The sequence below is a fragment of the Pelobates fuscus genome, chromosome 3 (assembly GCF_036172605.1).
Source record: "Pelobates fuscus isolate aPelFus1 chromosome 3, aPelFus1.pri, whole genome shotgun sequence".
Classification (NCBI taxonomy): Eukaryota; Metazoa; Chordata; class Amphibia; order Anura; family Pelobatidae; genus Pelobates; species Pelobates fuscus.
This window is the reverse complement of record NC_086319.1, coordinates 169,614,114-169,638,899: the sequence shown is the minus strand read 5'-3', so window position 1 is coordinate 169,638,899 and position 24,786 is coordinate 169,614,114. Positions and strand designations below refer to the sequence as shown.

At 48.5% G+C, this 24,786-nt stretch overlaps 1 protein-coding gene across 3 annotated transcripts in view; it reads left to right on the top strand.

The window, feature by feature from the left end:
* The window catches only part of ADIPOR2 (adiponectin receptor 2), a 125,174-nt gene extending 100,693 nt beyond the window's left edge, over positions 1-24,481 (top strand). For 2 of the 3 annotated variants that reach the window (XM_063447659.1, XM_063447657.1), the window contains 3 exons: positions 8,897-9,084; positions 13,997-14,190; positions 23,805-24,481. In XM_063447659.1, the coding sequence (XP_063303729.1) occupies positions 8,897-9,084; positions 13,997-14,190; positions 23,805-23,933 (511 nt within the window). In that variant the 3' untranslated portion in view covers positions 23,934-24,481. The remainder of the gene's footprint in view (positions 1-8,896; positions 9,085-13,996; positions 14,191-23,804) is intronic. The other variant, XM_063447660.1, reaches the window with a different exon arrangement.
* Positions 24,482-24,786: the final 305 nt, after the last annotated feature.

Below are 24,786 nucleotides of genomic sequence, written 5' to 3'. Positions count from 1 at the left end.
CTTTTCTCTTCTTTTTGAGGTTTAATTGCATAAGAGACTTACATTTCTACTATTGTGTACGTATACATTTTGTATATTTGTATATCCTCTTAGGGCGTGGTTTCCTCCCTTTTTCTTGTTCACATTATCCTCTTACAAGGTTGGGGTTCCTTGTATTGGTTACTGCTGCCTTCTTACATCATATAGTGAGCGCCTAATCCATCCTTCTATTGTACAATCCTCAATGAAAACCTTTCTTTTATGCTGTCCTTGGAATCACTGTATTGGTTGGTTTCTTAGTCCCGGTGGGACACGTCAGAACAGCTTGCCATTTAGAGAGTACAAGATTCAACTCTGACATGATTTATCAGTGAGTTTGCTACCAGAGAAAGGTGTCCCTTGTATCGGTCTAATTATTATTAATTTATTCATGCAAACTTCAGTAGCTAGTCCCATAGGTTGACTTATCTTTCTGACCTAGATATTAGGCTGCTTTGCATTAAATACTTCATGGCTGATCATATTTCTCTTCTAGAGCTGCTTTTTATCCAGAATTAGAGAATTTCTCAAATGCATACATATTTATGTTTAGACAAAATATCTATATCTATATCAACATGGTGCTACAGAGCTCCGTGGAAATGGCTGTAGCTTCTAGACATAAGGCAGTTTATCTGTATGTCAGGTTTGTTTTTTTCAGGAAGACTTCACTCTATTGATAGCCAGCCTGCCATAATGATGACATTTCTAATTACCCTTCTAGATAATTGCCTCCCACTATTCATATACCGTATATACTCGAGTATAAGCCGAGTTTTTCAGCCCATTTTTTGGGCTGAAAACCCCCAACTCGGCTTATACTCGAGTCAAGGTCTGTATTATGGCAATTTGCATTGCCATAATACAGACTGGGGGGAGAGGGGGGCTGGCAGAGCTGTAACTTACCTGTTCTGCAGCTCCTGTCAGCTCTCTCCTCCTCCGCGCCGTCCGTTCAGCACCTCGGTCAGCTCCCAGTGTAAATCTCGCGAGAGCCGCGGCTCTCGCAAGACTTACAGTGTGAGCTGATAGAAGGAGCTGCACGGACGGCGCAGAGGAGGAGAGAGCTGACAGGAGCTGCAGAACAGGTAAGTTACAGCTCTGCCAGCCCCCCTCTCCCCCCACTGAACTGCCACTGGACCACCAGGGAAGGAGCCCCCCTCCCTGCCATGTATCAAGCAGGGAGGGGGGACGAAAAATAAATAAAAATATAAATAAAATAAATAATAATAAAAAAAAAAAATAATAAAAAAAATAATAAAAAATAATAATAATAATAAAAAAGGGGGTATAAGGACCACTGTGGGGGGTGGGGGGGGGGGGGGGAGTATAAGGACCACTGTGGGGGGGGGGGGGAGTATAAGGACCACTGGGGGGGGGGGGTATAAGGACCACTGGGGGGGGGGGGTATAAGGACCACTGTGGGGGGGGGTATAAGGACCACTGTGGGGGGGGGGGTATAAGGACCACTGTGGGGGGGGGGGGGGTATAAGGACCACTGTGGGAGGGAGGGGGTGGGATAAGGACCGCTATGGGAGGGAGGGGGGGTATAAGGACCGCTATGGGAGGGAGGGGGGGTATAAGGACCGCTATGGGAGGGAGGGGGGGGATAAGGACCGCTATGGGAGGGAGGGGGGGGATAAGGACCGCTATGGGAGGGAGGGGGGGGATAAGGACCGCTATGGGAGGGAGGGGGGGGATAAGGACCGCTATGGGAGGGAGGGGGGGGATAAGGACCGCTATGGGAGGGAGGGGGGGGATAATGACCGCTATGGGAGGGAGGGGGGGGGATAATGACCACTATGGGAGGGAGGGGGGGGGATAATGACCACTATGGGAGGGAGGGGGGGGGATAATGACCACTATGGGAGGGAGGGGGGGGGATAATGACCACTATGGGAGGGAGGGGGGGGATAATGACCACTATGGGAGGGAGGGGGGGGGGATAATGACCACTATGGGAGGGAGGGGGGGGGGATAATGACCACTATGGGAGGGAGGGGGGGGGATAATGACCACTATGGGAGGGAGGGGGATAATGACCACTATGGGAGGGGGGGGGATAATGACCACTATGGGAGGGAGGGGGGGGGATAATGACCACTATGGGAGGGAGGGGGGGGGATAATGACCACTATGGGAGGGAGGGGGGGGATAATGACCACTATGGGAGGGAGGGGGGGGATAATGACCACTATGGGAGGGAGGGGGGGGATAATGACCACTATGGGAGGGAGGGGGGGGATAATGACCACTATGGGAGGGAGGGGGGGGATAATGACCACTATGGGAGGGAGGGGGGGGATAATGACCACTATGGGAGGGAGGGGGGGGATAATGACCACTATGGGAGGGAGGGGGGGGGATAATGACCACTATGGGAGGGAGGGGGGGGGATAATGACCACTATGGGAGGGAGGGGGGGGGATAATGACCACTATGGGAGGGAGGGGGGGGGATAATGACCACTATGGGAGGGAGGGGGGGGGATAATGACCACTATGGGAGGGAGGGGGGGGGATAATGACCACTATGGGAGGGAGGGGGGGGGATAATGACCACTATGGGAGGGAGGGGGGGGGATAATGACCACTATGGGAGGGAGGGGGGGGGATAATGACCACTATGGGAGGGAGGGGGGGATAATGACCACTAGGGGAGGGGAGGGTCAGGACCACTGGGGGAGGGGGGTGAAGGAACACGGGGGTGGGGAGGTAAGGACCACTGAGGGAGGAGGAGGGGAGGTCAGGACATATGGGGGGGGGGGGCAAATATCCTTGCACCGGCCCTGCACACGCTGCATTCATACACACACTGCACTCATACACACACACACACACTGCACTCATACACACACACACTGCACACACACACTGCATTCATACACACACACGCTGCATTCATACACACGCACGCTGCACTCATACGCACGCACGCTGCACTCATACGTACGCACGCACGCTGCACTCATACGTACGCACGCACGCTGCACTCATACGTACGCACGCACGCTGCACTCATACGCACGCACGCTGCACTCATACGCACGCACGCTGCACTCATACGCACGCACGCTGCACTCATACGCACGCACGCTGCACTCATACGCACGCACGCTGCACTCATACGCACGCACGCTGCACTCATACGCACGCACGCTGCACTCATACGCACGCACGCTGCACTCATACGCACGCACGCTGCACTCATACGCACGCACGCTGCACTCATACGCACGCACGCTGCACTCATACGCACGCACGCTGCACTCATACGCACGCACGCTGCACTCATACGCACGCACGCTGCACTCATACGCACGCACGCTGCACTCATACGCACGCACGCTGCACTCATACGCACGCACGCTGCACTCATACGCACGCACGCTGCACTCATACGCACGCACGCTGCACTCATACGCACGCACGCTGCACTCATACGCACGCACGCTGCACTCATACGCACGCACGCTGCACTCATACGCACGCACGCTGCACTCATACGCACGCACGCTGCACTCATACGCACGCACGCTGCACTCATACGCACGCACGCTGCACTCATACGCACGCACGCTGCACTCATACGCACGCACGCTGCACTCATACGCACGCACGCTGCACTCATACGCACGCACGCTGCACTCATACGCACGCACGCTGCGCTCATACGCACGCACGCTGCGCTCATACGCACGCACGCTGCGCTCATACGCACGCACGCTGCGCTCATACGCACGCACGCACGCTGCGCTCATACGCACGCTGCGCTCGCACGCACGCACGCTGCGCTCGCACGCACGCTGCGCTCGCACGCACGCACGCACGCACGCTGCGCTCGCACGCACGCACGCTGCGCTCGCACGCACGCTGCGCTCGCACGCACGCTGCGCACGCGCGCTCGCACGCACGCACGCTGCGCTCGCACGCACGCTGCGCTCGCACGCACGCACGCTGCGCTCGCACGCACGCACGCTGCGCTCGCACGCACGCACGCACGCTGCGCTCGCACGCACGCACGCCGCACTCGCACGCACGCCGCACTCGCACGCACGCCGCACTCGCACGCACGCACGCCGCACTCGCACGCACGCCGCACTCGCACGCACGCACGCCGCACTCGCACGCACGCACGCCGCACTCGCACGCACGCCGCACTCGCACGCACGCACGCCGCACTCGCACGCACGCCGCACTCGCACGCACGCACGCCGCACTCGCACGCACGCACGCCGCACTCGCACGCACGCACGCCGCACTCGCACGCACGCACGCCGCACTCGCACGCACGCCGCACTCGCACGCACGCCGCACTCGCACGCACGCCGCACACGCCCGCACGCGCACGCACGCACGCCGCACTCGCACGCACGCACGCCGCACTCGCACGCACGCCGCACTCGCACGCACGCACGCCGCACTCGCACGCACGCACGCCGCACTCGCACGCACGCACGCCGCACTCGCACGCACGCACGCCGCACTCGCACGCACGCCGCACTCGCACGCACGCCGCACTCGCACGCACGCACGCCGCACTCGCACGCACGCACGCCGCACTCGCACGCACGCACGCCGCACTCGCACGCACGCACGCCGCACTCGCACGCACGCACGCCGCACTCGCACGCACGCCGCACTCGCACGCACGCCGCACTCGCACGCACGCACGCCGCACTCGCACGCCGCACTCGCACGCACGCACGCCGCACTCGCACGCCGCACTCGCACGCACGCACGCCGCACTCGCACGCCGCACTCGCACGCACGCACGCCGCACTCGCACGCACGCACGCCGCACTCGCACGCACGCACGCCGCACTCGCACGCACGCACGCCGCACTCGCACGCACGCACGCCGCACTCGCACGCACGCACGCCGCACTCGCACGCACGCACGCCGCACTCGCACGCACGCACGCCGCACTCGCACGCACGCACGCCGCACTCGCACGCACGCCGCACTCGCACGCACGCACGCCGCACTCGCACGCACGCACGCCGCACTCGCACGCACGCACGCACGCCGCACTCGCACGCACGCACGCACGCCGCACTCGCACGCACGCCGCACTCTTTATACACACACTGTAAATAAATATTCAATTAATATATTTTTTTTAGGATCTAATTTTATTTAGAAATTTACCAGTAGCTGCTGCATTTCCCACCCTAGTCTTATACTCGAGTCAATAAGTTTTCCCAGTTTTTGGGGGAAAAATTAGGGGCCTCGGCTTATATTCGGGTCGGCTTATACTCGAGTATATACGGTAATTGGTGACAGTCCTGTGTGAGAAAGAGACCGATCCCTGACCTGTTTTTTTCAAAATGATTCCTATCTACATCCTCTAGTACTGGGGTGTTCCATGTGCTAAATCACCAATTGTCAGAAGAACAACTCTCAAACTTTTGTCCATGAAAAGCTTTATGGGGTTAGTAGTTTTCTAACATGAGGTCCAGTAAAACACCCACATGGGAAATTTGTGGCCATAATTCAGCAAAAGCCAGAGAGTAAGATTTATTTATAATCAATCTATCTCTATATCTATATCTTTCCAAAATATCAGTAGGAGTCTGGTGTCCTACATAGCAGAAGATGTGCCTTAAAGGGACACTATAGTGTCATGAAAACTGCTTGGTTTTACTGACACTATAGTACCCTGAGGGTGCCCCCACCCTCAGGGTCCCCCTCCTGCGGCGCTGAAGGGGATAAAACCCCTTCAGCTACTCACCCTTCCCCACCGCCGGGCTCCCTTACCTCTCCTCCCCCGCCGACGTCGGCATCCTTGTCTGACGTCACCGGCGCCAAATGCGTGCCGCGCATGCATTCAACGTGTCGGTAGGAATGCATTTTTCAATGCTTTCCTATGGACACTCTGCGTGATTGAGGCATAATATGCATCCATCATTGCCGATGCGCCTCTAGTGGCTGTCCGGAAGACAGCCACTAGAGGCTGGCTTTACCCCAGATGTAAACTGCTATGTTTAAATCAGGCAGGGTTAACCCTAGAGGGACCTGACACCCAGACCACTTCATTGAGCTGAAGTGGTCTGGGTGACTATAGTGTCCCTTTAAAGTGAAAGGGACAGATTGAGAATAGCCAGAACAGGTAAATAAACAGTGGAGAGTTAATAGCGGAACAAAGGAGAGAAAAACAAACAAATGTACAGTTGCATATAATATGTATACAGATGGTCCTCACTTTGTGACCTACCTGTTTTGCGACGGCTCGCACTTACAACCAGCTCAACGAATTCCCCACGTTAGAGAGCTGATCTATGTTCGGACAATTTCCACTGAACATAGTTTACACTGAACATAGTTTAGAGGGATTCCCTGTTCTGGCACGTATGTCTACGTTCGGTGAAATTTCCCAGAACATTGAAAAACGCACCAGAGCAGGGAATCCCTCTAATCTATGTTTGGGGAAATTTCCCCGAACATAGACTTGCACTGGTGCGCATTCGCCGCACATACCAAACAATTCGTTTTACGACCGGGTCGGAAGAATGGAACCAGGTCAGTAAGTGAGGAGCATCTGTCTATGAATTGCTCAAATATAAGTAAAGTGAGCATATTGAAAAATAAATAAGACATTAAGATGTGTGTTTTATATAAAGTTTTGATAGTGTGGCAGAAAGCCAAAATCGATACGTCCTTCATTTATGGTGTTAAAATGTGTGATCATTTTTATCTCAAATGTCTTCTTAAGAGTATTTAAAATTCCCTTAAGTACTTTAATTTTGAGGTTTTGGATAGAGTGATCATTCTGGGTAAAGTGATACCCCAAAGTGGTACAATATTTGTTTTCCTTGTGGTTCTTGAATGAGTGTCTCTGTAGATTCATTACAATGTAGACACCTTTGTCACTTGCTGTACACTGTATCATGTACACCACGTATGCAGATGTGCATGATTTAAATTTTTTATATTTAAATGTACACTGCTCAAAAAAAAAGGAACACTTAAACAACACAATGTAACTCCAAGTCATTCACACTTCTGTGAAATCAAACTGTCCACTTAGGAAGCAACACTGAGTGACAATCATTTTCACATGCTGTTGTGCAAATGGGATAGACAACTGGTGGAAATTATAGGCAATTAGCAAGACACCCCCAATAAAAGAGTGGTTCTGCAGGTGGTGACCACAGACCACTTCTCCGTTCCTATGCTTCCTGGCTGATGTTTTGGTCACTTTCGGAGTCTACAACCCTCACAAGTGGCTCAGGTAGTGCAGCTCATCCAGGGTGGCACATCAATGCGAGCTGTGGCAAGAAGGTTTGCTGTGTATGTCAGCGTAGTGTCCAGAGCATGGAGGCGCTACCAGGAGACAGGCCAGTACATCAGGAGACGTGGAGGAGGCCGTAGGAGGGCAACAACCCAGCAGCAGGACTGCTACCTCCGCCTTTTAGCAAGGAGGAACATTGCCAGAGCCCTGCAAAATGACCTCCAGCAGGGCACAAATGTGCATGTGTCTGCTCAAACGGTTGGAAACAGACTCCATGAGGGTGGTATGAGGGCCCGACGTCCACAGGTGGGGGTTGTGCTTACGTCCCAACACCGTGCGGGATGTTTGGCATTTGCCAGAGAACCAAGATTGGCAAATTCGCCACTGGCGCCCTGTGCTCTTCACAGATGAAAGCTGGTTCACGCTGAGCACATGTGACAGTCTGGAGACACCATGGAGAATGTTGTGCTGCCTGCAACATCCCCCAGCATGACCAGTTTGGCAGTGGGTCAGTAATGGTGTGGGGTGGCATTTCTTTGGGGGGCCGCACAGCCCTCCATGTGCTTGCCAGAGGTAGCCTGACTGCCATTAGGTACCGAGATGAGATCCTCAGACCCCTTGTGAGACCATATGCTGGTGCGGTTGGCCCTGGGTTACTCCTAATGCAAGACAATGCTAGACCTCATGTGGCTGGAGTGTGTCAGCAGTTCCTGCAAGACGAAGGCATTGATGCTATGGACATGCCCGCCCGTTCCCCAGACCTGAATCCATTTGAGCACATCTGGGACATCATGTCTCGCTCCATCCACCAACGTCACGTTGCACCACAGACTGTCCAGGAGTTGGCAGATGCTTTAGTCCAGGTCTGGGAGTAGATCCTTCAGGAGACCATCCGCCACCTCATCAGGAGCATGCACAGGCTTTGTAGGGAGGTCATACAGGCACGTGGAGGCCACACGCACTACTCAACCTCTTTTGAGTGTGACTCCAAATCCAGACCTCCATGGGTTGAAACATTTGTTTTCCATTTTTTAATTTTTGTGTGATTTTGTTGTCAGCACATTCAACTATGTAAAGAACAAAGTATTTCATAAAAATATTTAATTCATTCAGATCTAGGATGTTATTTTTTTTGAGCAGTGTATATGTAATTGTAGCTGGCTGCGATTTCATGGTTTGCTGTTCATCAATGGCCTGGATGGCCATAGATTTCCTAAGAAGATTCTAGAGCTCACATGCATGTGATCCATTTTGTGGCTGGGTAGATTGAAGGAATGGATCAGATATCTCTGAAGCAAAAAAGGATTGAACATTTTTTTGGAAAAATCAAAAAAATAAACCTCAGGAATGAAAACATTGCTAATTGTTCATTTTTCGAGCCTGCAATCCATTGCTTTCCCTTTCATACGGTTATTAGTGTAAATTCTACTAGACTGGCACAGCAAGGTCATTCTAACTAGCCGGATTCACTAGCAACTCTTTAACTAATCGGTTATGTTTTGTTTTCATTATTGTAGAACCTAACTTACAAAAAAATAGAACTACAAAAAATAAAACTACACATGGGAAATCTGTATGGTTTACTATCCTCTCATGCCTAGTATGCTACATTGTCTGGTTTCTTACTTCATATTGTGCTTTCTTCAGGTTGGATTACTCCGGAATTGCACTCCTCATTATGGGCAGCTTTGTTCCTTGGCTCTACTACTCCTTTTACTGTAACCCGCAACCTTGCTTCATCTACTTGATCATCATCTGCGTACTGGGCATAGCAGCCATTATCGTATCCCAATGGGACCTCTTCGCCACACCCCAGTATCGAGGTGTAAGAGCTGGTAAGGATATTTTAAACAGAGTACCCTCAGAGTATACAGGACAGGTATAACCTTATTGTATCACAACAATGTTAAATCGATTGAATAGTTTCACTGGATTACTCCTGAGCTGGAAGTCATTCCCTGTAAAATCTGTTTCACAATTTTATTTATACTGTTGCCTTTGTGTGTGTTTTTTTTTTTTTTGTTAAATAATATTGTGCAAGGCACATACATAAATGCCACGTATACAGCCACATCAAGCTCTGATCAGACACACACTAAACACGTGTATGTATTGCAGTGGCCTTTCAGGCAGGGGGCAGGGCCAGTCTGAGGCTTCTTGCGCTGTCAGGCTTCTGAATTAAATGTTCTCCCAGATTGGCTGTAGTACATGGCAGCCCACAATGCAACAACTAATCGCTTCACTACTGCTTGATTACATCCTGAGATGACTCACGATGCTTTCAGGGCTTTTCCCAGTACCTCATTCACCCAACAGATGCTTACCACTCAATGAAACCCTCCCTGTTTATTACATACACTGTGATAAAATGAACCAGAACAAATAAGACTATAACCAAATATCCATGGTTTTTGTCTGTCAAAGCACTATTAACTAAACTGTGAATTGTGGAACGGTGGCAAAGTTAGACCAAAATATGCATGTTTTTTCCACAGCTGTTGGAATAGCAAAAAATATGACGGTGTCTTAACGCCCTTGTTTTTTTTTAACTAGTTTGAAATTAGTGATTCTTCCTTTCTTTTAATTATGTTATAAACTATAACTATAAAGAACTATAAATATTATTTTCCATAGGCTGTTGAGAGGGTGGGCGGGTGGGTTTATTACATTTTCCAGGATGTGGGTAACTGAAAACATTTTAATGGAAAACAAAGTTCTAGTAGCAAGGTATTAACAAATGCAAACTGCTCTTATTATAAAAAGCAAAAACACCTCCTTTCTCTATTTGTGTTTTATTTGGGTTCCATCACAGATTGTGTCAAACAGTTTTCAAACAGTTTGACAAAAATATACCTCTATTAGATTCTAAACCCTGCCCCTCTGCTGCTGCTTAGCTAATACAGATATTTTTCTGTTTTTCTCCCTTTACTTTTGGTTTTTGGTCTTCTATTTGAAGTGTCTATCCACAAACATGTAAAGGAGTCCCACTTCATATAATGAATCTGTACTTCATGCTCGTGAAATGTGTGGTGATTGTATAAACAGCTGTATTAGCTGGGGACTGGTCCCGTGTGTCTTTTCTGACATTGCAGGGGGTTTCACTCTACAAATTCTGAGGTGCTTTGTGTGATATTTGGTGGGCAATTACCCTTTGGCAGCCTAGCCGTGATAATTTTGGCGTCAATTTTTTTTTTTTTTTTAAACAATTTTTATTGTAAATGAATGACATCAACAACTTAGAAGCAGTCTTGAAAGTTAGATACATTAAATGTAATTTTCCACATCTGGCCTAAGCTGCAGTGTTAATTTTGTCAACTAACAATTTTAGTCAACTAAAACAATTCAGATGGCTAAAATACGACTAAAACGGCTTATTAGTCAAAAGACTGACTAAAACTAAATTGAAATTTGCACAGAGGGGCTGTGGAAGAGGCAAAAGAGAAACAAGGGATTGAGACACACACACACCTAGTGGGGCCTGCGAGGGCCCAAAGAGACACACACACACACCTAGTGGGGCCTGCGAGGGCCCAAAGAGACACACACACACACACCTAGTGGGGCCTGCGAGGGCCCAAAGAGACACACACACACCCCTAGTGGGGTGTATGTGCCTCTCTTTGGGCCCTCGCAGCCCCACTAGGTGTGTGTGTGTCTCTCTCTCTTTGGGCCCTCGCAGCCCCACTAGGTGTGTGTGTGTCTCTCTTTGGGCCCTCGCAGCCCCACTAGGTGTGTGTGTGTCTCTTGGGGCCCTCGCAGCCCCACTAGGTGTGTGTGTCTCTTGGGGCCCTCGCAGCCCCACTAGGTGTGTGTGTGTGTCTCTTTGGGCCCTCGCAGCCCCACTAGGTGTGTGTGTCTCTTTGGGCCCTCGCAGCCCCACTAGGTGTGTGTGTGTCTCTTTGGGCCCTCGCAGCCCCACTAGGTGTGTGTGTGTGTGTGTCTTTGGGCCCTCGCAGCCCCACTAGGTGTGTGTGTGTCTCTTTGGGCCCTCGCAGCCCCACTAGGTGTGTGTGTGTGTGTGTCTTTGGGCCCTCGCAGGCCCACTAGGTGTGTGTGTGTCTTTGGGCCCTCGCAGCCCCACTAGGTGTGTGTGTGTGTGTCTCTTTGGGCCCTCGCAGCCCCACTAGGTGTGTGTGTGTGTGTGTCTTTGGGCCCTCGCAGGCCCACTAGGTGTGTGTGTCTCTTTGGGCCCTCGCAGGCCCCACTAGGTGTGTGTGTGTCTCTTTGGACCCTCGCAGGCCCCACTAGGTGTGTGTGTCTCTTTGGGCTCTCGCAGGTCCCACTAGGGGTGTGTGTCTCTTTGGGCCCTTGCAGGCCCCACTAGGTGTGTGTGTGTGTCTCTTTTGGGCCCTCGCAGGCCCCACTAGGTGTGTGTCTCTTTGGGCCCTCGCAGGCCCCATTAGGTGTGTGTGTGTCTCTTTGGGCCCTCGCAGGCCCCATTAGGTGTGTGTGTGTGTCTCTTTGGGCCCTCGCAGGCCCCACTAGGGGTGTGTGTGTGTCTCTTTGGGCCCTCGCAGGCCCCACTAGGTGTGTGTGTGTGTCTCTTTGGGCCCTCGCAGGCCCCACTAGGTGTGTGTGTGGGTCTCTTTGGGCCCCCGCAGGCCCCACTAGGTGTGTCTCTTTGGGCCCTCACAGCCCCACTAGGTGTGTCTCTTTGGGCCCTCACAGCCCCACTAGGTGTGTCTCTTTGGGCCCTCACAGCCCCACTAGGTGTGTCTCTTTGGGCCCTCACAGCCCCACTAGGTGTGTCTCTTTGGGCCCTCACAGCCCCACTAGGTGTGTCTCTTTGGGCCCTCACAGCCCCACTAGGTGTGTCTCTTTGGGCCCTCACAGCCCCACTAGGTGTGTCTCTTTGGGCCCTCACAGCCCCACTAGGTGTGTCTCTTTGGGCCCTCGCAGGCCCCACTAGGTGTGTCTCTTTGGGCCCTCGCAGGCCCCACTAGGTGTGTCTCTTTGGGCCCTCGCAGGCCCCACTAGGTGTGTCTCTTTGGGCCCTCGCAGGCCCCACTAGGTGTGTCTCTTTGGGCCCTCGCAGGCCCCACTAGGTGTGTCTCTTTGGGCCCTCGCAGGCCCCACTAGGTGTCTCTCTTTGGGCCCTCGCAGGCCCCACTAGGTGTGTCTCTTTGGGCCCTCGCAGGCCCCACTAGGTGTGTCTCTTTGGGCCCTCGCAGGCCCCACTAGGTGTGTCTCTTTGGGCCCTCGCAGGCCCCACTAGGTGTGTCTCTTTGGGCCCTCGCAGGCCCCACTAGGTGGGTCTCTTTGGGCCCTCGCAGGCCCCACTAGGTGGGTCTCTTTGGGCCCTCGCAGGCCCCACTAGGTGGGTCTCTTTGGGCCCTCGCAGGCCCCACTAGGTGGGTCTCTTTGGGCCCTCGCAGGCCCCACTAGGTGTGTCTCTTTGGGCCCTCGCAGGCCCCACTAGGTGTGTCTCTTTGGGCCCTCGCAGGCCCCACTAGGTGTGTCTCTTTGGGCCCTCGCAGGCCCCACTAGGTGTGTCTCTTTGGGCCCTCGCAGGCCCCACTAGGTGGGTCTCTTTGGGCCCTCGCAGGCCCCACTAGGTGGGTCTCTTTGGGCCCTCGCAGGCCCCACTAGGTGGGTCTCTTTGGGCCCTCGCAGGCCCCACTAGGTGGGTCTCTTTGGGCCCTCGCAGGCCCCACTAGGTGGGTCTCTTTGGGCCCTCGCAGGCCCCACTAGGTGTGTCTCTTTGGGCCCTCGCAGGCCCCACTAGGTGTGTCTCTTTGGGCCCTCGCAGGCCCCACTAGGTGTGTCTCTTTGGGCCCTCGCAGGCCCCACTAGGTGTGTCTCTCTCTTAATCCCTTGTTTCTCTTTTGCCTCTTCCACAGCCCCTCTGTGCAAATTTCAATTTAGTTTTAGTCAGTCTTTTGACTAATAAGCCGTTTTAGTCGTATTTTAGCCATCTGAATTGTTTTAGTTGACTAAAATTGTTAGTTGACAAAATTAACACTGCAGCTTAGGCCAGATGTGGAAAATTACATTTAATATATGCTAGGTATATGAAAATCATAAATTTTTAGTGTAGTCTCTAAACTTTCACCAATCGTGACACTCGGTAAAATGTTGCTTCTGCCCCATGTCATATGAATAATTACTGTGAGATATGTGTGTGTCAGAGATCTAGCTTTATGGACCTGTTTATGTGCATTTCTGACTATTGTGTATGTGTATTTGCTTGAGCATCTTTGTGTGCATGTGTGTGGAGAAGCATCCTTGTGTGGAGAAGCATCTTGATATGCGTGTAGGGGGAGTAGCTTTTGGTCTCTGTGTGTTTGTGGTGAGGCTGTGTTTCATGCATTATAGGGGACTGTATGATGATGACTATCTTCAGGGAGTTACGATGATAAGGTAAGTAGAGTGGCGACTCTGGCAAGGTGAAGGTGGTGGTGTGAGAGTGGCAGGGTTATGGGGTGGTGTGAGAGTGGGCAGTGTGAGTGAGGAGGTGACGGTATGTGGACACTCCTGTGTTGGAAACTGACCATTAGGAGTTCCATTGTGTCCTGGTGGGATTGCTGGCCTTTCGGTCCGACACTCTGTAAGGACATCAGAGTGCAGACTGGAATAACTCAGCACCTGCACTCTGGCTCACTCACAGAGTGACATCTTTTGATCTCCCTGCTGACTAGAGGGTGGAGGGGGACAGGGTCTGGTGAAACTTGTAGTTGCAGTTGGTTACCGTTGCTTGAACCTGTCTAAGTCAATGTGTGCAACATTTAATTTTATCTCCTCTCTTAGGTGTCTTTGTGGGTCTCGGTCTGAGTGGAATCATCCCTACACTGCACTTTGTTATCTCAGAGGGGTTCCTGAAAGCGGCCACCATGGGTCAGATTGGCTGGTTGATCCTAATGGCCACCCTGTACATCACCGGGGCTGCTCTCTATGCTGCACGGATCCCTGAACGCTTCTTCCCTGGAAAGTGTGACATCTGGGTATGTACCCATCATTCCCACAAACCTTGAAATCCCCAAGTCACATGGATACATTTCTCTGAAACATTTTACTTTAAGTTGGTGTGTGTGTGTGTGTGTGTGTGTGTGTGTGTGTCTTTGCATAATTTGCAAAGACCCCAATGGTGACTGCTCCCCCGATTATGTGAACACTACTGCACTGTCAGTACGTTGGTTGATGGGTACAGGTAGAGGTTAGTTATACTTGTATATCTTTAGGCACCCAGACCACTTTAGCTTATTGAAGTGGTCTAGGTGCAGTGTCCCAGATCCCTTAACCGTGGAAACGTAATTATTGCAGTTAATAATTGATTACAGGGACTTCCCGGTCGCCCAACTGACGCTGGACGTCCTCACGCTCTGTATTATGACGTCAAGCGTCACCCGAAATCCCATAACAAAGCATTGTATAATGCTTTCCTATGGGGCTGTTCTAATGTGAGCTCTGCCATTGCACATTAGATCACTTCTGCCTTGCTTAAGTTGGTGGGGGAGGAGTGAAGGTGGATGTTGGTGCTGTAGCAAGGTAAATGACAGAAGGGGTGTTTAATCCCTTCTGCAGCACGGGTGAGAGGGGCCACTATAGTGAGCTGTGGTGCCAGGAAAACAACTGTTTTCCTGGCACTATAGTTTCCCTTTAAATGCCTGTAGGACAGCATGGAACTACCTTCAGCTTTGTGGTGAGCAGTGTTAAATCCCTGCTCACATCTTTAACCCCAGGTAACAATGGATACCTCGTGCTCCTCTGTCTGCTGGGGCTATTTTTAGTGGCTCCCAACTTATTGATAAGCTGCTTGCAACACGGGTCACCACTGCAAGCAGCTCTTTAAATAGCCATTTAAATGCCTACATAGCATGTTAGTCAGATGGGGCCATTTTCAGGGCCGGATTAACATAGGGGCTGATGGAGCTGCAGCTCCAGGCCCAGGCCCATGGAATAGGCCCATTTTTATTTTTTTTTACACACTGCTCTTAGGTTTGCCACCTGTCTGGTATTTTACTGGCACAGCCGGTATTTGAGGCTGTCTGGCCGTGTCGGTATTGCAGTAATACCAGCAATACAAATGCAGGTATTTTTCTCAGAATAAATGGAGATTACTCTGCAATACCAGCACCGGCCAGTAGGGGTCACTGTGTGTGGAGAGAGGCAGGTATGGGAAGTTACAGCCTCTCTCTACTACTCACTGATCCATGAGGGAGCAGCAACACAGCACAGAGTCCAGACAACAGCTCTAAGTGAGGGATGGGGGGAAAGATAGTAGGGACACATGGGGACACTGAGACACTAGGGGACACATGGGGACACTGAGACACTAGGGGACACTGAGACACTAGGACATATGGGGACACAGACACTGGGAGACCTGGGAACACAGACACTTGGGGACACTGGAAAACATGGGGACACTGAGACACTAGGGGACACTGGGGACACATGGGGATGCTGAGACACTAGGGGACACTGGGGACACATGGGGATGCTGAGACACATGGGGATGCTGAGACACATGGGGATGCTGAGACACATGGGGATGCTGAGACACATGGGGATGCTGAGACACATGGGGACGCTGTGAGACATAGGGACATTGGGATACACTGAGAAATTGGGACACGGAGACACTATGTCCCCATTTCTCCCAGTGTCCCCATGTCCCCCAGCCAGTGTCCCTAGTGTCTCAGTGTCCCCAAGTCTCCCAGTGTCTGTGTCCCATGTCTCTCAGTGTGCCTAGTGTCCCCATGTGTCCCAGTGTCCCCATGTCTGTGTCCCCATGTCTATGTCCACAACTGTCCCCATATCTCCCAGTGTCCCAAGTATCTGTCTCCCAGCCAGTGTCCCCTAGTCTCCCAGTGTCCCCTTGTCTCCCAGTGTCTGTGTTCCCATGTCTCTGTGTCCCTAGTGTCTTAGTGTCCCCAAATGTTTCAGTGTCCCCATGTCTCTCAGTGTCCTCAAGTGTCTGTCTCCCAGCCAGTGTCCCCTAGTCTCCCAGTGTCTGTGTTCCCATGTCTCTGTGTCCCTAGTGTCTTAGTGTCCCCAAATGTTTCAGTGGCCCCATGGCTCAGTGTCTATGTCCCTAGTGTCTCAGTGTCCCCATTTCTCCCAGTGTCCCCATGTCTGTGTGTTCCCGGGTCTCTCAGTGTCCCCATGTCTCTGTGTCCCCGGGTCTCACTGTGTCCCCAGTATCCTAGTGACATGGGGACACACTGAGACATTGGGACACTGGGAGAAATGGGGACACTGGGAGACTAGGGGACTGGGCGACATGGGGACACTGACACTGATACATAGGGACACTGGGTGACTTGCGAGACTGAGACACTGGGAGACAGGGAGACATTGGGAGCAATCCATCTATACAGCAGAATCAAACTGTGAGTAGTTTGTTGGTGTTTTACAGAATTTTCTCTGATGTCACTCCTTGTGATTATACAAATGATTAAGGCTGGTATTTTTTTCCCAAGAAAGGTGGCAACCCTAACCACTCTTCACATACTCTTGCTTAAAGGAGCACTACAGGGTCAGGAACACAATCATGTATTTCTGACCCCATTATGTTAAAACCACCACCCTGGCCCCTTCTTGCCTCCCTAAGTATAGTAAAATATAACTTGTATTCAAGTCTGCAGCTGATGGCTCTGCCTCTGAACTGACTGTCTGCTGACATCATCAGAAGTGGTGGTCTGAGCAAATTACAATACTTGCCCATAGGATTGGCTGAGACTGTTAACTAGGCAGATCAGGGGCAGAGCCAGCACAAGTCCAACATAGCCCTGGCCAATCAGCATCTCCTCATAAAGATAAATTGAATCAATGCATCTCTATGAGGAAAGTTCAGTGTCTGCATGCAGAGGGTGGAGACACTGAATGGCAGTGCTGCACACTAGGCAGTACTGCCACAGGAAGCACCTCTAGCAGCCATCTAAGGAGTGGCCAGTGGAGTTATTTTCTCTGAAAAGACAGTGTTTACTGCAAAAGGCCTGAATGTAATGATTCTATTTACCAGAACAAATACAATAAGCTGTAGTTGTTCTGGTGACTATAGTGTCCCTTTAAGTTTGGAAGCTTAAGAGGGATGTATGGGAACAAAACCTGTGTGGACTGGCTGACAATAAAATAAGTTTAGGTAATGCTGTTGGTCTCTCTAACACTGTGGTATGTCCCCTCCTTTCTTCTACACTCACTACATACACCTTTTCTCTGCCCCAGACTATATACCAGGAGCTTCTGCCTGCTAGTAAGAAGGTAAGGAGACAAGTGGACCAGCGAGTGCTAGGGGACAGTCCTTAGAAAGCATGGAGTGAGCGCATCATTAGACGCATTTATGTCAAGCTCAGAATGCTGCCTGCATAGTATGCCCTTAGTTGGCCAGCCTGCAGGATTGGCGGGCAGCTTGACATGCATTCATGCCAGGCTGTCCTTCAAATTCTTTGGACAGACATGCCCCCTTTTTGGGCATGTTCTCCCCTTTTGGCAGGTCTGGTTACGTGATTCGCACCAGTGGCCCACCCTTTTACCCTGCCCATTGACTTCCTGCTTCACTGGACACTGCTGTTAGGGGGTATGGATTTACTTGAAAGATGAAAGCATAAATTAGAGAGAGATTAGCATAGAGTATGTGTTTTCTTATAGCTGCATCCTATGAGTTTCCCTCCAACACCATCTCCATCAGATACATGACGCTTGGGAGGTATGACTGTTTTAGTGTTTTTGGTCGATAAGATTCTGTAAATAGGCCCATCATAATTGTCAGCACCAGGCCCACTGGGCTCTTAATCCGGCCCTGGCCATTTTTAGTGTCCCAGACTGACCAATGCACTCTATGCAGCTGCATAGAGACGTTTAACTTAACCATTAAACAACGGCTGAGTACGATCACTCAATTATTCTGGCCTGCAGACTGCTTCGGAGACTCTCCAGGGCTTGAATATAGACCCAGGCTGGATCTCCAATTCTTTCCTGAGCGGATTGTGACCAGTGCTGGGCTTTGCAAGCTGTCCAGCACAGATCTCCATGTAATTATGAATGGAGCCCGGTCTCCCAGCGGTTTACACGGAGTGTAACAATGAAAGAGGCCAGTAGATGGAGTTGGCAGACCACTATATACTGTTTTACAATGTAAAACCAAGTTAAAGGGACATTACAGGCACCCAGACCACTTCACCTCATTAAAGTGGTCTAGGTGCAATGTCCCTGTCCCTTTTATCCTACAATGTTAATTATTGCAATTTCTGACAAATTGCAGGGTTAAGACTGCCACTAGTGGCTGTCAATTGTTGGGCTACTTATGGTCACCTAATGGACGCTGGACATCCTGCATCTCTTAAAAACCCCATAGGAAAGCATTGCAACAATACTTTCCTATGCGGAGGGCCTGTTGGAACCCAAATGTTTTATCTTTTCCCTTGCTTTTTAATTATCTCTGGCCAAGCATGGAGTATGTACAGGAAAATATATTGTTAAAGGGGCAGTAAAAACACACAAAATTAAATTTTATAACAGGGATTTAAATAAAAATAAACTGATCATGGTTTGTTTCACTGCCTGAGTTTAGAGATGTGGTTTATGCAGAAATACTGCTCCCTGCTGGTTCTTGGCAATGTGTCCTGAATGTGCTCCCAATGCAGTCGTAATGAGGGTTGTGTTCTGGCTATACTTGTACATATACCCATTCAAGGACCCTGTTGGACAATGTATTGCTACATCAGAAAGAAGGATGTCCATGGTGTTTTCAGAAATGCAGCAAAATATCCAGAACACCATTGCCTTGATTTTATAATTATGAAGAATTATTGAAGGTGAAATATATTTTAATTGTTAATGCAGGTGCTAGAGGTGTTTGAAAGCAAACAAACAAATCTGACACTTTAAAGCATGGGTCGTCAACCTGGTCCCTACCGCTCACTAGTGGGCGTTTCAGGATTTCAGGTGGGCGGTAGGGATTTTACATTTTTTTTGACAGATTGGGTGAGCGGCCGGGTGCGAGCCGGCGGTAGCCCTGCGAACGGGTACCGCCATCACCACTTGCGGCCTCGGCCCGGGCGGCAAACCGCCGGGGCCACATATGAAGGGGGTCCATCGGGTGGCCCATGCTGTCAGGGCCACCCGATGGATGTGGATTGCAAGGGGGCCCGGTCAGCGCTGGGCGCTTTAACAGCACGACCGGGCCCCTCTGTGATTACATCATCTCTGCTGGGAGGAAGTGATTCCCCGGTCACTATTCCCAGCATACAGAGAGCCCGCGCGGGAGGAAGGAGGAGGAGGAGGGAGTCAGAGTGGGAATTCTGACTCCCATCCATCTGAGCCACCACTGGACCCCAGGGAAAGTCACCTTCCTGCACTTTAAAGGTAGGAAACAGGAGGGTGACTTAAATATAATGTGTGTTTGTGTCTTTGTGTGCGTGTGTGTGTATATGTATGTATGTGTGTTGTCTTTGTATGTACGTCTTGTGTGTGTATGTGTATGTGTGTCTTGTCTTTGTATGTATAGGTCTTGTGTCTTTAAAACATTATAAACATGCATTAATTGGAAATAAAAAGATAAAACACCCTCCTTTCGAAAAAATATTCTGCACTTGCGCAAAAACTGGTGGGCGGTAAGGACATTTTTTCAACCAAAAAGATGCATTAGTGGGCGGTAGTTAGAAAAAGGTTGACTACCACTGCTTTAAAGGATCATTATAGTGTCAGGAAAACAAATCGGTTTTCCTGACACTATAGTACCCTGAGGGTCCCACTCCCGTGTTGCTGAAGGGGTTAAAACCCCTTCAGTTACTCACTTTCTTCCACCGCCAGGCTCCCTTATCTCTCCTTCCCCGCCGACGTCCGCTCCCCCGTCTGACATGAGCGGAGCAGATTGCAAATGCGCGGCGGTGACTCGCGCGAATTCATAGTGTCAATAGGAAAGCATTTTTCAATGCTTTCCTATGGACTCTGTGTGATGGAGGCATAATATGCCTCCAGCGTCGCAGATGCGCCTCTAGTGGCTGTCCGGAAGACAGCCACTAGAAACTGGATTAACCTATATGTAAACATAGCAGTTTCTCTGAAACTGCTATGTTTACAGCAGGCAGGGTTAACCCTAGAGGGACCTGGCACCCAGACCACTTCATTGAGCTGAAGTGGTCTGGGTGACTATAGTATCCCTTTAAGTATTAATACGTGCTTCTTTCTTTTGTTTTTTTTGTTTTTGTTTTATTATTTTTCTTCCCGTTTTGACTTTACAAGCCATTTCTGTGAATGCTAGATTTTGTGCTGACACAAATTTTGATCTGTTTGTAAGAAGTGTTCTGTGTCACTTTTATATTTCAGGCAGAATTCACAGTTTGAATTTTTAGGTTGGCTGGCTAGGTGTCAATGTACTCCCTATAGAGCTTTTGTAATAATCGTTTTAAGTTGCAAGATATCTAGTCTTTTTGTGTAATACCTGCCTGACAAGACTGTCCTGTTGTCTTACTCTGTGTTAGTGTATTTTTATTTTATTAAAAATCTATTCACTGCACAGTGACTTGTGAACTGATAAGGTTATCAAAAATTCACGATAAAATAGCAGCATAGTAAAGAGGGCCAGGTAGGAGGCATTCTCCAAATCAGCTGCATTGGAATCTCGGAACTCAAACTTAATCCTTTCCAGAAGGCTGTTCAAGTTCTGATTTGTTCAAGAACCAAATCAAAATTTCCCATAAAATGTAAATTTGATTAATCTGTTCCAGACTCCCAAAATTATCATCTACAGTAGTTTTATACCGATTTGCAGCACTAGCAGCAACATCTCTATGCTAGATTTATCAGGTTAATGAGTTGCATAGATTTTAAGGGGATGCATGTGGTAGATGTGACGTGCATGCTCTGTGTGTCTCAGCAGGACAAATGAACCCTCTCTCTTCCTAGTGTGCGACCAACCACATGTATCAATAGTGAGTTCAAAGTTTCGCTCATTCCCAGTGGATCGTGCCAATTATTCTCCTATAAAGAGTACTGTGAGTAGTTATGGTAGCAACGAGTTGATCAACGAGAGGTCAATGCCGCGTGATTTGTTCGTGTACAGAAACATTTTGTTCTCAGATTTTTTGTTTCGACTAAAGGAATGTTCAGGTAAGGGACCGTTCGAGTTCTGAGGTTCCACTGTATTTTGATTGACCAATCGTAACACTATTGTTCGTTACCACAACTTGATGCTACATGAACAATCCCCATGGTTTAAGTTTTCTGTTTCTAAAATTGCCAATGTCATCTGGGATAATTTATTTGTGCACTGGCTGCACACTTAACAAGTTTGAGCAACAATAATAAATCATTTAAAGCTACAATCCAAGCAAAACTATGGTTTTTACAGTCAATGTTACTGACGCTATCAGTAAGGTAATAGAAGCTGGTGGTTTTTCAACTTAATCCTGAAATACATATCCTTTAACCCCTTAAGGACACATGACGTGTGTGACATGTCATAATTCCCTTTTATTCCTGAAGTTTGGTCCCTAAGGGGTTAAACTCTTGATGGATGGGGGTCTATGGAATTTTTTCAATGCTCATAAATAGTGGGAGCACCAGGCTGACAGTTTGGACCTTCTTAATGGTTTTAGGAGAGGTTTCTGTAGAAGTGGCAATTCCTGGGCTTCTAAATCAGATAAACTTCAGTGTGTGTGTGTGTCTCTCTCAAAAGAGTTGTGGTGGGGGAAAGTGGATGAAAACCCCGTTCACCTGAAGTAAGTGGATAGTTAATACATTGCTAAACACAAATACACATACCAGTCAAGCCATAAGACTTGCTTTTCCCACAGAAATCTCACTTTAACAGTGCTCACGATACTGCAAGGGGTTCTGGGTAGACGTATGCAAATTAACATAATATATATTTTTTTGTAATATAACTGGAATTTAAGCGTAATTTTGATAGATACTGGTTTGTGTGTGTGTATATGAGTAGTATATCCGTTATGAGTAGAACTAGTCTTGTGAGATAGCACCAGCTTCTATTACCCTACTGATAGCTTTAGTAACATGTAAAACGCATAGTGTGTATATATATATATGTGTGTGTGTGTGTGTGTATATATGTATATATATATATATATATATATATATATATATATACATACACACACTATGCGTTTTACATGTTACTAAAGCTATCAGTAGGGTAATAGAAGCTGGTGCTATCTATCTTGCAAGACTAGTTCTACTCCTAACTGACAGCAATGGGATTTAAAGAACAGTTTTGCCAAAAAACTGAAACCGTGTTCATGCAGAATGTGAATGTAACAAAAGTAGTATGCTAGGAGAATTGCAGCCAGTGTTATAGCCAAGAGAAACATCCAGGCTGGAGAGGATACCTCGTTTGGAATCAAATTGGTAATGTGCTTCAAAAGGAAAATTAAATAAATTAAAACCATACAAATTTAATATTTTGCCTAGAACATTACCTGCTGCATTTGTTTAATTCGCATTCTGCATAAACACGGTTTCAGCTTTTTGGTGAAACCATTCTTTTATACCCATCGCCGTCCGTTATAAGTATACTTAGTCTTGTAATATACTTTCCAATCTGAAAACCATAAAGGTTAGCCATGTTACAGGTACATGACCTAATAATGGCAATTTGTCTAGAAGCAGGAAAAAATGATTTTTTTTTTTTTTTTTTATTGTTCACGGTTACGTAATGGTAACAGACTGTAAAATAAATGCTTTCATTCCACACATGGAGAATAAATTGCACCTTCAGTAAATTTCCCTTAAATGCCACGTCTGAGCCCATGCCGCAGTGTTATTCTACTTCTGCTGGTAATAACACTCCTATATTTAGCAGCATAAGTGCTATGTATACACAGGAGCTCTAGGAAATACTAGGCACTAGCTCAAAACAAAATTACTACGGGTTAGAGCCAGCAAAATAAAACCATAAGTTACTTGTTGTGATAGAACTGCAAGAGCACCTAGGCCAGGGGTAGGCAACCTTCGGCTCTACAGATGTTTTGGACTACATCTCCCATAATGCTTTTACAGCCATATTGCTGGCAAAGCATCAAGGGAGATGTAGTCCACAACATCTGTAGAGCCGAAGGTTGCCTACCCCTGACCTAGGCAGTGATTGCTTTAGTAAATGAGTCACTGAAAATAATAAAGGATAATGGAAGAGTGGGGAAAAAACTTTCTCGTTTCCTCAAGGCAAAATTAACCTAGTAACAAGTTTGACAGACTTTATTTTTCAGTAGTAGTTTTTGGTTAGTTTTCTTTTGGATGTGTTTTCAGGAACTCATAGACTTAAAATTGTATATTCAGAAAGATTATATATTTTGACTTATGAGTAGTTTTCTATTACTTTTTAAGTAGGACATTTTTCTTTTTTTCCCCTCAAATATTTCCGGGATATTTAGAGTGTATTTCTCTTCTGACAGTTGTTGCTGCTTTAGTTTAGCATATAAAAAAATCTATTGTTTTGAAATAAACTAAGCAGTCAATCAAAATTGATGATTGCTGCCATGGTATATGCATCACTAAGATTTTCAGGTGCACTAAAAGTCTGGCCATATATGATGGTCTGTTGTTTTTGTGATCTGCTACCGTTTTCACATTTCTCACCCTATTCTTCTCTCTGCAGTTCCATTCCCACCAGCTGTTCCATATCTTCGTTGTGGCTGGAGCATTTGTCCACTTCCATGGAGTGTCTAACTTGCAGGAGTTCCGTTTCACTGTGGGAGGAGGCTGTGCAGCCCAAGAGGTGCTGTAGGAATCTCGCCACCATGGATTACGTGCAGCATGTTCTGAGGGCAACCACCACACAGGGTGGGAGGGAAGAGTTCTCCCCCATTGTGTGACAAGGGGAGGCGAGACACAGGAGGAATAAAATCTTCAAAGCCCTGACTGACTGTGGAACCTAACAATCTTACCTCAAAGATTCACTACCAAGTGTATGAAGTTAATTTATTCCCGGGGAGTGGGTCCTGTACATTTAACCCTTTCAGCTCTGGAGGGGTGGGTGGGATTTTTTTCTCTCTCCAGCACTGATGTGGTTAAATTATTTTTGCTACTCGAGCTTCCTACAGAGAGAATTGCCTGCAGGTCTCAAGTGGTGAATATCTATTTATATTTTTGTTGGCGAAGGGTGTTATAATTAATTATTATTTTTCTCTCGGATAAGATTCACTATTTGGTAAATGGTGGTTACATTGTTTTCCATTACTTTTTGGGAACCGTGGGAGAGAGGAGTGGTCAGCATATTTGGTGTAAATAGTTATAATTAAAATATAAAAAAAAAAAAAAAACACTTTCTAATTTTCTGTTAAAGAAAAAAAAAGTAATAGATTTGTATACTTTTTTGAAAATGTGAACATCTTACAGAAAAAGAAATATATATACAAAAACCATTATTCTGTAACAATATCTTCTATACCAGTACCACACACTGTTTTCATGAAAATGTTTTGCACAAGCGAATAGGTGTAGGTTTAACCTTTGTCTTGCCAGAGGGGCGTACAACACATTTTACTCACCCCCCTCTTGCATACAGAGGCTTAACCAATGTGAGTCAGGAATTATCCCAGGTGGTTCTTATTCATGAATGTGTGTGGCTAGAAAGCACA